The sequence below is a fragment of the Carettochelys insculpta genome, chromosome 1, assembly GCF_033958435.1.
Source record: "Carettochelys insculpta isolate YL-2023 chromosome 1, ASM3395843v1, whole genome shotgun sequence".
NCBI classification, from domain to species: Eukaryota; Metazoa; Chordata; order Testudines; family Carettochelyidae; genus Carettochelys; species Carettochelys insculpta.
This window is the reverse complement of record NC_134137.1, coordinates 226,472,260-226,486,541: the sequence shown is the minus strand read 5'-3', so window position 1 is coordinate 226,486,541 and position 14,282 is coordinate 226,472,260. Positions and strand designations below refer to the sequence as shown.

The window sequence follows — 14,282 nt, the reverse complement described above, 5'->3', positions numbered from 1 at the left end:
TTTGAGTTGGCTGGCTGGGTGGAAGCCCAGAGCTGGGTTGCTTTAAGGCAGCGGTGGGGAATCTTTCTTGGGTGTGGGGGCCACTGACCCACAGAAAAATCAGTCGGGGGCCACATAAAAGTGAGCAGCAAAAAAAAACCCAAAACCAAACCAAACCAAACAAACAATAAAACCCACACAAAACCCTCACTGATGTGAACCACAACTGTTCCTGACAGAGACACCTCACTAACCTCATGCTCCAGCATGGTGGTTGCGGGAGGGAGGTGGGGTTGAGAAGGCAGGACTGAGGTTTAGGGCTTCCTCCATACGCAATTAACTTTTTGGGGGGGGCCTACGGTGGGACCAAAAATGGGGGGGGTTCAGTGTGTGGGAGGAGACTGCCGGGGAGCAAGTATGGGTTTGGGTCAGAGAGAGGGTGCAGAAGCAGGCTGGGGGTGGGGGTCTGGGTCAGAGGGAAGATACAGGAGTGGGTGGGTGGGGGTGGAAGATCTGGGCAATGGGGGACACCTCCCTCCATCTGCTGCCACCCCCTCCCCTGGCTGAGGGAAGGGCAGCATGAAGAAACGCTCCCTGGAGGGGCTTTTTTCCCACTGCTCCCAGGCACAGCATTCCAGCCAGTCAGAGCGGCAGGGGAAAGCCTCCAGCCAATGCTGTGCTGCTGTTCCCACAGCTATGGGCGTGGGTGGAGGAGCAGGAGTGGCATAGTGTGGAGCTGCTTCCTGCCCCCAGCAGTCAGAGCCCCTGGTTTCCTGACTCTGGTCCACAAGGCTTGGGGCTCCACAACCCCGGCCAACTATGGGCCAGATGCTGGGAAGGGGAGCCCTGAGCCTTGGGGGGCCACATCCAGGCAAGCCACAGCCTGTATCTGGACTGCAGGCTGGGGGGGTGCCCCACCCCGCTTTAAGGAAACTGTACTGCTGGCTTCTGGGTAACCAGGAAGGTATTACAGAAGCTGTTCTGTTGGTGGTTTGGTGAATGGAAGTTTTAGAAAGAACTATCAGTTTTGGGGAGTGTCTGCTGCATTCTTTGCAATCTCAGTGTGATTTCTACATGCCTCCCCCGCAACCTGGTGCCTGCTGTCACTGGTGAGCATTCCTGGCCACACTTACTTTATTATCCTTTTAGTTAAACCCTCTGGAAAGCAAATCTGTTTGCATGCAAATTTGCACTGGTAAACTCTCCATCCTACACCCCCCACCTCTGACCCCTCCCCCAAAAGGCCCTAGGCATATACATAATTTGCCTGTTTCTGAATCTGGCCTTGGAGTTGGCTTCTACGCCACACGAAGAGCTACATTCTAAAGATGCCCCTGGGAGTTAATGATGGCAGGGTGGAGGTGAAGTGTTGAATGGAAACAGATAGAAACCAAATTACTGTCTGTATCGGTGTGAATGGCTTCCACAAAGAGAGCATCTCCAGGATCCAGGCGCTCCTCATGGCTGGCTTTTGTGTACTTGGGCCCTGCAGGATCCAGCCCTGTGCCAAAACAGAAATAAAGTCTCAACAGGAGACGCGCTGACCGCAACCACTAACCGGTGCAGATACTGGAAACAGCCTAGCGTTGGAAGAGTTCAAGTTAGCACCAAGAAAGCCAAACACTGATCCAAACTGCTCCAGGCTGCAAGTGGGAACAGATGATCGGATGCAATTTCTAGTGTGTTTGTGAAATCACAGAGCAGAAGTGAGTAGGGAAAGGGTATTGCCAGAAAGTGCTTGTAATTTATCTGGCACAGGTTAAAAGGAGAGAGAAGGAAGACATACGTTGAGCACCTGTTAAAAGTTACATGTTCAGAAAGGGCAGAAGGCCCTGAATGTGAGGTTGGTGAGCACATAATTACCGGGGAGGAAGATGGTTCTTACAGTAAACTCTTTCATATCCAGCAGCCTCAGGACCAGGAGGTTGCTGGATATTCAAATACTCTGGATAATAGAGAGGTAGATCTAGCAATGCATAATACTCAAGACAAACAAGATTAGATATTAAGAAACAAACAAAAATGTATGCAGAGTCCTTTATTTACCCACAACAGTAGTATTGTACAGTGTGAACTTACACTGCATTTGCTGTATCTATTTGTATTTACTTTCACTATTCTGTACTTATGGAAAATGTAATTAAAATGTACGTATGGTTAAAATGCCGGTTATTTGAGAGCTCCGGAGGATAGACTGCTGGATAGGAAAGAGTTTACTGTACTTGTAAAGGTAGTGGGTGCGGGGACAGAATTGCCAGGCCCCTGGGCAAGGTGGGAGTCAGGGCCCTACTCTAGGCTCCTAGAAGGGGCTACCAGCCCTTAGCACCACCCACATCTTGCCATGCCCCTGCTCCCACCGGGCCAGCCCTTAGTGCTTCCTGGAGTACGCCACCTGGGGCTCCAGCAGTGATTTTAAGTACCTGGGGCTCTGGCTGCTGCCACTGTAACTGGGAGCACCTTCTGAATCACTGGACCCTAGAGCAGTTGCCCACTGGTCCTTCACCCCAGTCAGCAGGCTTATTTATAGGTCTGGAGAGGGCGTAAATAAAAATGTTGTGTTGAAGTTGGATCTTAAAATGCTTATAGGAAACCAGAGGAAGAGTAATGCAATTTCCTCTGCTGCTAAATACCTCGGGCCATAAGTATATTATATTATATATATATATGGACCCAACATCAGACAAAACTAATAATGAGGCACCTACATTTTTTAAAAAAAGGTGGAGGGGGAAGATTGTGGTGTGGGTGGCTGGGAATTGGGCCATCTTGTGTATATTGCATCTCTGAGTGTCAAGTCTACCCCGAGACTGAGCTAGCTCAACATGGCAACTCTACAGAGTGAATCACACACACTTTGCTTGCTCTCCTGGGAGCTGTCCACTTGCTCCTTCTTGTTCTTTCTTCTGGATTAAAAGTTACTCATGTGAAAGCCTGTCTTTTATTCTTTCCATATGAGAAATATAGGTGAGATCTTGATAATAAGGAAGCCAGCATGGACCAAATGATACAAGCTTATTTGTGGTTCCTGGGATACCAGGTCCAGTTAGGCTTCCCAGCCAGGATAGTTTGACTTTAAGATGGTACAAGCTCTGATGCCAAGAGGTCACCTCTTTCTAATTCGTCCCTAGTGCTCTCTTCAGGCACAGTCCTTTGGTATTGCTCTCAACATACACAACTATTCTCATACACTAACGCTTTGATTCCCATGGGGTTTAGATTTCCCATCATTAGCGGATGGGGCAATGGCAGCTGGTTCCCACCCACCCCAGTGAATGGTGTAAATTCTCTTCTTCGATGGTTTTTGAAAATGTTATGCGCTCTTCACAGTCTGAACAGTGAGCCCTGCAAGTGAAACCCTGTGCTCGTCAGAGGGTTGCTGGTCATTATTCCAAGAAAAAGCATTCCTGAACTGGTATGGAGCTTGGAAGTGCTCACAAGCCCAAGACTTCTCAGCTGAAGGACCATTATCAATCCCTTCTCATGCCCTTTCTCTCTGTCCTCACAATTCAAGGACATAAGAAGAATCCTGGATCCAGTGTTATAATACCTGTAATCCTTCCAAGATGGCCTTCACACAAGTATCCAACCAGACCAGCAACGTGTGCTCCAAGGCTCACCCCAATGAGGTGGATGGATGTCTCTGGGACTCCAAGTGTCTGAGGAGGTGATAATAATAGTCAGTAATATTCATCCCAGGCTCTCGAAGCACTTTTCAGAGGTGAGGCACTATTATTGTCACCATGTTTCAGACAGAAAAACAAAGGAACAGGAAGAAGTGATCTACCCTGTTGCACAGGAGATCAGTGGCAGAGCCGGATCTGCTGACCCCTCAGTCCTGTGCACTGCTCCTGGACTGCACTGGTTTTCATACACTGGGCAACCAAAGAAAAATGAGGAGTGGTGGATATTGACCATACTTAGTTCCTTCTGCCCTATTGATTATGGCCAGAAGAACATTCTAAGTTAGAGATATCATTTCTCCCAGCCCCCTACTTGCCCTCATGCTCCCTCCCTAGGGGCTATTGTGACCAACCCACACCAGCCAGGTCAGGGAGGGGTGGGGGGGCAGGCTTGCTGGATGGAAAAGGCCCCTCCCCCATGGCCCTGCTGGGCATGCTCCAACCGCTGCCCCAGTATAAAGGCCAGGGAGGCCAGTCATTTGGGGCTGGCCAGCAGGGAGAAAGGAACTCTTGCTAGAACTTGGCAGCAGCAGAAGCAGCAGCAGCAGCCGCAGCCGCAGCCGCCGGCGGGATGAGATAGTGCACTCCTTCTAGAAAGGGGTAGGAAGGAGCCCAGGGCAGGGAACCGGGATGTATCCTGGGAGCTCAGTACATTGCAGTGGGGATTCTTGCTCAGCTGGCAGCTGGGGAGACGCACCCTCCACTGACAGGGCCCTGGGCTGGTGCTCAGTGGAGAGGGAGGGCCTGAGCTCGTCTTCCCCCAGACCTGTGACCAATAGGAAGGAGGAGCACTGACTAGGCCACTGAGGCCTTACTGAGGGGTTAAGGACTAAGCTCTGAGGGCAGCGAGAAAGTCCTCAGAATAGGCACAGGGCTGGAGGCGCCACCACATTTAGCTTCATCCTGGAGCACTTCCATCAGAACGCTTGGGTTGGATGACATCCTCCCATCATCTGCCCGCCGTTTGCACAGGAGCAAGAAGGGCAAGGACTCTCCCCTGGTTTGTCCCTTCACCACCCTATGTAAGGATTCCAAAAGACATCCTGTATGGTGAGCTAGCCTCTGGCAAAAGACCTCCCGGATGCCCCCAGTTGCGTTACAAAGATGTCTGCAAGAGAGACCTCAGAGAGGTAGACATCAGTCTGGACAACTGGGAAGATCTAGCAGACGACCGCAGCAGATGGAGGCAGGGGTTACACAAGGGCCTTCAGAAGGGAGAGATGAGGATCAGACAGCTAGCAGAGGAGAAGCGAGCACACAGAAAGCACAATAAGGACTTGCCAGACACCCACCACATCTGCAAGAGATGCAGCAAGGACTGTCACTCTCGTGTGGGTCTTTATAGTCACAATAGATGCTGTAAATGAAGTCCTCAATAGAAACTTTAAAGGGCGCGATCCATAGTCTATGCAGACTGAAGGATGCCTACTACTACTACTACTACTACCCTATGTAAATGTTTGTTTTCTCTGTGTTTGGTTGGTTTTAGTTGCACAGGTTAGTTACAGTCCATTGACTTGAATGGAGCTTAAACACGTCCTTCAGTGCTTTCTGTGTCAGGTCAGTAGGGTGTGATATGACACCAGGCACTCCAGTTACATACAATGGGATGCAACAGAGGCAGGGAAATGCACTCCAAGACAACAGAGTGTAATGGGACTGGACCCAACACATCTATCCTGCCACCTTGGCTTTGCTAGCACGAGGCCCACTTTTCACAGGTGTACATGATGATATCAGGGGAAAGCAGTGGAGGGTCAAGTCCTGTGCCTGCAATATGTAAGGATGCACTAGTGTGCAGGCCTTGTGATATAGGCAGGACAATGCAGTGTGGTGCAATGCAATATAGTGAAGCACAATGCTAGGCACAGTGGTATGTGACAATGCTATACAACAGGGTACATGAGGGGGGGCCAAGGGGAGGAGAAAGGCCGTGTCTTTCGTACACAGACCCCACAGTCATGATGGGCTGGAGCTGGCCTGTGATCCTCAGGAGGAAGAGGAAGACAATGGGGTGTCTGCAGTGTGGGGGAAGGGCGCGAATCTGTCTGGTAACTGCTTTGAGCTTGCTATGGAATGAACAGCAGACACCAGCGTGGAAGCTGTTTGGGTCACTTTGTCTTTGCTCCTGTCTCTGTCCTTTTGTGGCCAGGCTCCTCCCACCCAGATGTTCATTTCCACCTACCAGCAACCTTCTGATGAAATGGTAGATCTCTAGGCTCAGCTTCGTGACGTTTTCCACAGCATCAGAGTAGAGTCCCGTAGCTCCATAAACCCAGTCAACGGCAACCACATTCACGTTGGCAGCTTGGAAAAATGCACTGATGAGTCTGTTGATCCAGGAAGGCTTTCTGCCGAATGCTCTGGGGAGCCATCGGAAATAAATATGTTAGATGCACACATGCGGACTTCCCTATTGGCGTGAGGGGATCTCAAAATCTCCCCACTAGGACTACCATACAGTAGATGAAAGTTTTGCCTGCTATCAGACAGCCTCAGAGTCTTCCGTCTCTGCAGTTGACTAGCTCTTTTCACCCATAGGCTTCCTGCTCATTATGATTCAGAAAGAAACCAGACATTTATATGACCAAAACTAACAGCTGCAGTGGCAGCAGCCAGCATGACGTTGCCAAAGATATCACTTGTGCTGTAGTGCCTAAACCAGTCACCAGCTGAGGTCACTATGGCTATGTCTACACTAGCCAAAAACTTTGAAATGGCCAAAGTTTACTAATGAAGCACTGAAATACATATTCAGCGCCTCATTAGCATGTGGGCGGCCATGGCACTTCAAAATTGACGTGGCTCGCCGCCGCGCGGCTCATCCCAACGGGGCTCCTTTTTGAAAGGAGTCTGGCTACTTTGAAGTCCCCTTATGCCCATCTGCTCATGGGAATAAGGGGACTTTGAAGTAGGAGGGGTCCTTTCGAAAAGGAGCCCCATCTGGACGAGCCATGCGGCGGCGAGGCGCGGCAATTTCGAAGTGTCGCGGCCGCCCGCATGCTAATGAGGCCCTGAATATGTATTTCAGCGCTTCATTAGTAAACTTCGAAATGGCCATTTGCATGGCCATTTTGAAGTTTTTGGCTAGTGTAGATGTAGCCCCAGTGTAGATGCTGCTCTTTCAAAAGTAAACCCATCTTCAAAAGAATCCTTCTTGCCTTTATTTAATGGGCAAAAGGATTCTTTTGAAGATGGGGTTTACTTTCGGAAGAGCAGTGTCTACACTGGCTTTCTTCTTTTGAAAGAAGCTCTTTTGAAATTAGATATGCAAATGAGATGCCAAACATGCAAATTTATGCCTCATTTGCATTTTTGATTTACCTCATTTGCGTATCTCTTTTGAAAGAGGAATGCAAGTGTAGCGCTACTGTTAGTGGTGGAATAACAAACTGACTGCAAAATCTGTGTCTTGCTCCTAAAAAGATTTAGGCACTTAGTAGCCAAAATCCTATCAACTTTCAATGGCATTTGGATTTTGGCTGCCAAGCGCCTAAATCCCTTTTACAATTATATGTAGGCTTCTAAATCAGTTGAGCATTAGGCACTGATACACGGCAAAGCATAAATATCTTGAAAATTTGTGGGGTTTGCCCTTTCTGTGTCGTAATTCTGCCTCCATAAAATATTATATTCACTGATTTCATTTTGTATCTCACACTTTATGGAAATCAAATTAACAACATTTAAGATCAGCAATAGGTTGGCTGATGATCTCACAGCAAAACAAGCCCACCAGATGGCCACATCTTTAAATACACTGATGCAAACCCCCTGCCTCCAGGATGAGAAGAAAGATGTGTTCAGCAAACTTCCTTTCATATTAAGAAATCTAGGTACTAAATGGCTGTGGGGAGAGAAAGGAGAAACCTCCAAAGCAAAGACCCTTCATGAAGGAAAGCTGTCAAAAATGGGAGGAGACAGAAATTTGGAGGGGGCGAGGGGGAAATTCCTATTTTTTTTAAAACGTGAAATGTGAAGTATTTTGACCAGCTCAGACGTTAGTCTCAGGATGAGGGTGAAAACATCACCAAAAAGCATTAACACCACCCCCATTGTTTTTTGTGGTGTTTGAAATGTTGACTAGATTTTTTTTCACAGACATTTTGCAGTTCAGCTCTTTTGACATGGAATATCTTCTCTGCTGATTTAAACCAATGAGCTTCTCCCTTCCCTCCCCGCCCTGCCCCCACAGCACCTTGCCTGATTGCCGATTATAAACTCTTTGGGGCGGAGAATATAATTTCATTTTAAGTTTGTGCTGCACCTGGCACCAGGGGTTCTGGTCCATGCTTAAGGCTTCTAGGTGCTGTGGTAATATTAATAATATTTAATGATAAACAATTAATTGTTGAGGTATGAAATGAGGAAAGAGGGGATCTCTGAGGTAACTGGCAGTAAAAGTGTCCCGCTCAGTTTATGCTGACCTGAAGCCATGTATTATTATCTTAGTGTCCAGGCTAGTATTGAAGTTGGAGTTCTTGATGTCATCCGCTGAGGATATCCGGTGCCCACAGCTGGAGTTAGAGGAGGTGAACAGAAGAAACTGGATCTTCAGCTTGCTGCCCCGTAAGATGCTTGCAGCCTGAAAATCAGAGCAGGGCTCTGCTGGGACATTGAGCTCGTGCCCTGCAGTGAGAAAGAAACAAATATGCAGGTCTTGTCTGCATATACCAGTGGGGGGACAAACTCAGCTAGTGAACGGGACACGAGTGGCCCTCCTTCAGCTCAGTGGGGTGCAAGACTGTCATAAACAAGACCATCTCCTGGAGCAGGGTAGTTTTTCTCACTGTGCTTGCGTACCTAGAATTTGCGGGGTGTGCCGACTGACCTGTAGAAATTCTTTGATTGACAGCAGAGGTAGGTAGCACACAGCTCTCACAATGTTGTGTGTAATCAGTACGCGCTCACTTCAAGTGCCTTTGCTTTTTCTGCGTGTCACTTTAGTGATACTGGTCGGAAAAAGTGACATGGACAAAAAGCCAGCAGACTCTGGCAACCCTGCGCATGGTCAACAGTGAACAAAATGTCTCATGGACCACAGAACCTTAATGGCATGCATATGGCCCTCAGTCTGCCCATCATCGGCATATGCTCAGCGAGAAAGCAAGTGGAGTGCAGGGGAGGGGGGTTGGGGGACCTGTAGTAAGGGCACTTTGCTGAGACATTGGAGAATGGGGTACAGTTGGCCACCCTACCCCAGCGTTCCTGTGTGATTTATTTTTTCAGCAGGTTGCCTAGTTTTTCTGTGCCTCCATGCCCTATGTAAAATGGAGACAGTATTCTTGTGGCACAGACGACTATTGATGGTTCACTACTATGTGCCAGCAACTTATCAGGCCTGACCAACTCACTACACCTAGCACGCAGTCATCCTAATCTATTGTATACAAGCCAATAATGCACTGGTCCCAAAAATCTTTGTGTGGTGTATGCATAAGGGTGGAAAGAGTTATAAATATGTGCTGGAATTTTAAAGGGGCCGGACAAGCAATTTATTAGTCCAGTCTGCCCTAGATGGTGTGTATATTTGCTTTTCCAGACAGTTAGGCAGAGACAAAGAAGGTGTATTTACATAAAAAGTGAACATAGCTGACAAGTGTGGGAGAAAACAGCTTGCTGGCTACACTCCAGCAGCTAAAAGAAACTTTGTTTGGCCTAACTTTTCAAGTATACATGTCAAAAGGCTTACCAGACTGACAAGCAGAGGAGAGAATCCCTAAAAGTTATTTTTCATCTGAGGAGACAAAGAAACCAAGCCCAAGCATTCTGAGCTCTGTGAAGGATCCTGGCTAAAAAAAAAAAAACCTGGTCAGCCAGACTAGAAGACAGACAAGTAAGAAAGACTTCTTTGAAGAAAGGACTCAGGGGCTGAGGCTACACTAGCCCCCTCCTTTTGGAAAGGGCATGGTAGTGAGCCCCTTCAGCAGATGCTAATGAAGTGCCTCCATTAATATGCAGTGCCTCATTAGCATAATGGCTGCTGTACGCTTTTAAAAAGTGCTGCTTTCAAAACGCATCCCCCTGTGCAAACAGACGCCTTTCGAAAGGACCCCCTGGACTTCGAAAGCCCCTTCTTCCCGTTTGGTTTTGGAAAAAAGGGGCTTTCAAAGTCAGGGGGTCCTTTTGAAAGGCATCTGTCTACACAGGCGGCATGCGTTTGGAAAGCAGCACTTTCTGGACGCGCACAGCTGCCATTATACTAATGAGGTGCTGCATATTCATGGAAGTGCCTCATTAGCATCTGCAGAAGTGGCTCATTATCATGTCCCTTCCAAAACGAGGGGGCTGGTGTAGCCATGGCCTAGGGATGTGTCTTCACTACAGCATTAATACAGAATAGCTTATTCTGGAGTTATTATTCCAAAATAAGCTATTCTGGAATAATGTTCCTACACTGCAGGGAAACCCCAGAATAAGCAAAACTTACTGTGAAATAGGCTCTATTGTTTGTGGACACACTATTTTGGATAAAAGCTCCTGGAAGCAGTGAAATACTGTACCTACACTGCAGCTTTATTTCTATATAAGGTATTCCGGAATAGTTTTTCAAAATAGCCCCTATTTCAAAGTATCTATTTCAGGATAGCCACTGTTCCTCTTAGAATGAGGCTACCCGAATTCAAAATAAGGGATCTACTATTTCAAAATAGCGGTTGTATTGTGTAGACACTTGCACATTTATTTTGAAATAGCAGCTGTTATTTCAAAAGAACTCTGTGTCGACACACTCATAGTTTAAGTTAAATGGTAGTCTTAGAAGTGTTTTCTTAGTGTGATTTGTTTGTAACCATTTCTAGCTTTATTCCTTATGCCTGGTGTCATTGAAGCTGATACTTTCATTGATAAACTTATTATAAACTTAAACAATAAGCCATCTCCATGCTTTGATTGAACTGCCTTTTTCAAGGAGCTGTGAACTAGATAAAGTTTTGTTTGTGCTACAGCCAGAAGGGCTGAGGACTGCAAAGTAGGGATGTTAAAACTATTAACCATTTAAATGATAATGCTTAACTTGTTAACCTTTTTAATATAAGGCCTGTAACACAGTCCAATGCGTGGCCCTGTCACAGCCGGAGCTGTGGGGCCCTGCCATGGCCATGAGGTCTTACTGCCTGGCCTGCCAGCCCCTCTTCAGCTAGGGCTGCACTGGCCTGGTGCAGCTGTCCAGCACTGGACATCACTGGCAAGAGCAAGTTAACTGTTTAACATCCCAGCTCCAAGGGGAACATGAGAATTGGGGTTTGCTGATTTTTGCCTACAGAGGGGCCAACAGACCTACTGGACTGATAGGCATGGTGGGGGTTGGCACGGCTCTACGTTTGCAAAAGGGGCAGGGTCTCTGGAAGAAGTAGTGAAGTTGAGGCAGCCAGTCCTCAACATTGCCTGGAGCATGTCACACTGCCTCCCCCACACCCTTAGCGCTGCCTGGGCGTTATGAATTGCCAGGCCTGCTTTGCACTCTTCCCCTCCCCTTGCCCCCCTCATCTGTCCTGGTTACCTGCTAGGGAAGGTTTGAGTCATAAGGAGTTTGCTGCAAGACAAACGAGGGGGTTTGTCAGGGAACTGAGACACGCAGCTTAGCTGCGGGAAAGCTCTCCTTTGCTGAGGCCAGGAAGCGTATTAGTGATGCCCAGTCCTGGAAACCCCAGCAGATAGATCAGTTAGAGTTGTAACCACTCAGATTGTAAAGTTTTTGGGGAAGGGACCATTGTTCTAGTTTGTACAGCGCCTGACACACTGACGCTCTGATCGTGACTGACTGGCTTCAGAAATACTCAAACTCTTCAAAGACCTCTGTGATGCACGTACCCATGCTGGTCTATGTAATAATTGCGTATATGATTTTCCACCTCCACCCTCCAGCATACCTGGCTACGCTCTCTCAGTCCATGGAGAGCTGGAGATTGCTGTTGCCAGATCTTATCAATGACGCAAGGAGCATCAGCCAGAGAGAGTCACCCTACAGCCAAGTGAGATCCCTCTTCAGTCTCTTAAGGCAGAGCTCCCAGCCTCTACCCGCATGATACCACCCACAGTGCCCCAAATATCTTTTATTTTATGTGGTACTTTTGTAATTTTGAAAGCACTAGAAACTCTCTGGGAAAAGGGCATCCATGTAGACTGTTATTGGTCTAATTTGAGGTGGCCAACCTTTTTTCATTGTGGGTCACATGGCAATTTTTTATGTGTTCTGGGGTCTGACCACCAAATAACCTCAAACCTGCCCCCCCACCCCCAGGTTTAAACACTCTCAGCCCCAAACTCAAATCCCTCACAGCCCCAAACCTCTGCTCTCCCCTTCCATTCCCAGGCTTAAACCTCTTGCAGCGTCAAACCCAGGATTAACTTACCTTACACAGGTGCTCTGCACGCTGCTGTCCCCAGCTGCTCTTTTGCCAGGCCTCTGTCTCCTCTTCACAGCAGCTCTGCAGCACCCCACAGCCCTCCTACTCCCTGCCCCACCTGCTGTGAATGCAGCTCTCTGCATGGCTGCACTGAACTAATGGGACTCTATTTAATTGGGTTAACAGCTGGATCCCTCCTGCCCCCTGTTAAACCAATTAAATTGAGTTCTACTCTTTCAGTGCAGCAGGACCGGGAGTAGAAGGAGGAGCCAGTGGTGGCAGCAGCGGGAGCCACAAACGGCTCCTTAAAGAGCCACATGCGGCTTGAAGCCACCCAGCTGGCTTTTAAAAATGGTGCTGCTGCTGGCTCCAGGGGACAGATGAAAAGATACTGTGGGCCAGATTCTGGCCTGCAGGCCAGGTGTTGGACACCCCTGGTCTAACTAGAGCAATATAGTTGTGCTGGTACTGTCAGGCTGGTAAGTTTCTCGATGTAAACAAGCCATTTGTTTTGTTTAGCCCATCACCATAATATTCAATCTGCCAGGTATACTGTAAATTTAAATATACTACTTGTTACGTGTTCTAAGATCTTTTCAGGGAGAATTCTACAAAAGTAGTATATTTTTCGTAAGCTGAGTGAACCCTTTACATGCATGCACACATTGTGCAGGAATGGTATAAGTGCTGATTTGAAAATGTGCCTTGTAGGTCATATTCATCCCTCGTGCAAACCCACTTGAAAGCTTGACAGTTCCTAACTGTCAAGGTGGTCAAACACTGGAATAAATTACCTAGGGAGGTTGTGGAATCTCCATCTCTGGAGACCTTTAAGAACAGGTTAGATAGATGTCTGTCAGGGATGGTCTAGACAGTACTTGGTCCTGCCACGAGGGCAGGGGACTGGACTCGTTGGTCTGTCAAGGTCCCTTCCAGTCCTAGTGTTCTATGATTCTATTCTATGATTCTTTCTTCACCACACCTAAACTTTCTTTCCTTTACTAAACAGCCCTGAAGGTGTGTTTAACAGGAACAAGAAGTCACCTTACAAATCACTTTTTATCCCAACTGAGGGCACTTAAGATATATCCCAGGGTGGAGGGGGTCATTGTTGAATAATGCAAGAACCTGAGAAGCAAGAGACTCTGGGCCCAAGTCTCCAGCTGTAGGATATGAGAATGTCTCACTGAAGTCCATTTGGGACTTCCCCATACTGTGGGCAGAATAGGCAGAAATGGGCTCAGGGGTTGCACTTCTGGCTGCACCTGATCAAATGGATGACTGAGTAAGGCTGATTAGAAAGGACACATTCAGTGACAGTCATGTGCCTTCCATGAATAGCAATTGGCAGCAAATGAATGACGTTACATGGTAAGAAGTGCAGCTTCCACAGGACTTTAGCATGAGAAGTTTGTTTTTAAACCATCCTTAGGGTCCCGTATCTTCTTTCTTATTCCAGATCAAACATGCTCAGGTTTCAGGACAGAAGTTGTTTTTCTTATTTACCAACTTTGTCAAAAAGAACATTCGATCTTGTGCTTTCTACATAGCTACCAATAATAAAGAATTTTACGGTGTATACTTTGCTGTCACTTGGGCTGCTGCAGTTACTTTTGTAAACCAAGTTACTGGACCTACCTCACAGACACGCACAAAATCCATGGGGTTGAGGGGAGTTAAGACACAATTTCTAGAGTCACCTTTCCGACCAAAACCACACTTACATTGTAGGGCTCTGACACATGTTGGACTGAGTGGGGTCCATAATCACTTGAATTCATACTCAGAATTGACATTTGTCCAATTTACCTATTCCTTGTCTGCCACCTTTGGTGCCTGAGCCTCCCCCCAGTACCTGCCTCACCTGCACATGCTGAGCTGAGCAGCAGTGTAACAGCAAGAATGAAGAGGAGCTGCTTCTTGTGATCCTCAGCCTTATTCCTGGTCAAGCTTCCCATGCTGTAATCCACAGGGCCAGAACTGGAGGTGAGGAAACAACAAGCCGTCTGCAACAGGAGCCTTTTGAGCAGGCTGCTTCTGTTAACATTTAACACAACCTGTGTTTTTTGGGGAGGAAAAAAGTGGGAACCCTCACTTTTGCCCTTGTTTGATTATTGGCCAGACTCTTGGCAACAGGCATAGAACGTTATTGACTCATAGGTGAAGGACATTGGACCCACTCCGCTCCCCAGACAAACAGTTTCAGGAGTCAATTACTGGTCTGATCAGCTGCAGCTAGTCCCTGTTATGAAGTTACTGTAATACTCTACACCCC

At 47.5% G+C, this 14,282-nt stretch overlaps 1 protein-coding gene across 1 annotated transcript in view; it reads right to left on the bottom strand.

The window, feature by feature from the left end:
* Positions 1–14,282, bottom strand: part of PLA1A (phospholipase A1 member A) — a 26,263-nt gene extending 11,981 nt beyond the window's left edge. The window contains exons 1-5 of the mRNA XM_075000565.1: positions 13,872–14,282; positions 8,087–8,288; positions 5,845–6,022; positions 3,527–3,635; positions 1,379–1,480 (exon numbers count right to left, since the gene is read on the bottom strand). Coding sequence (XP_074856666.1) covers positions 1,379–1,480; positions 3,527–3,635; positions 5,845–6,022; positions 8,087–8,288; positions 13,872–13,965 — 685 coding nt within the window. The 5' untranslated portion in view covers positions 13,966–14,282. The remainder of the gene's footprint in view (positions 1–1,378; positions 1,481–3,526; positions 3,636–5,844; positions 6,023–8,086; positions 8,289–13,871) is intronic.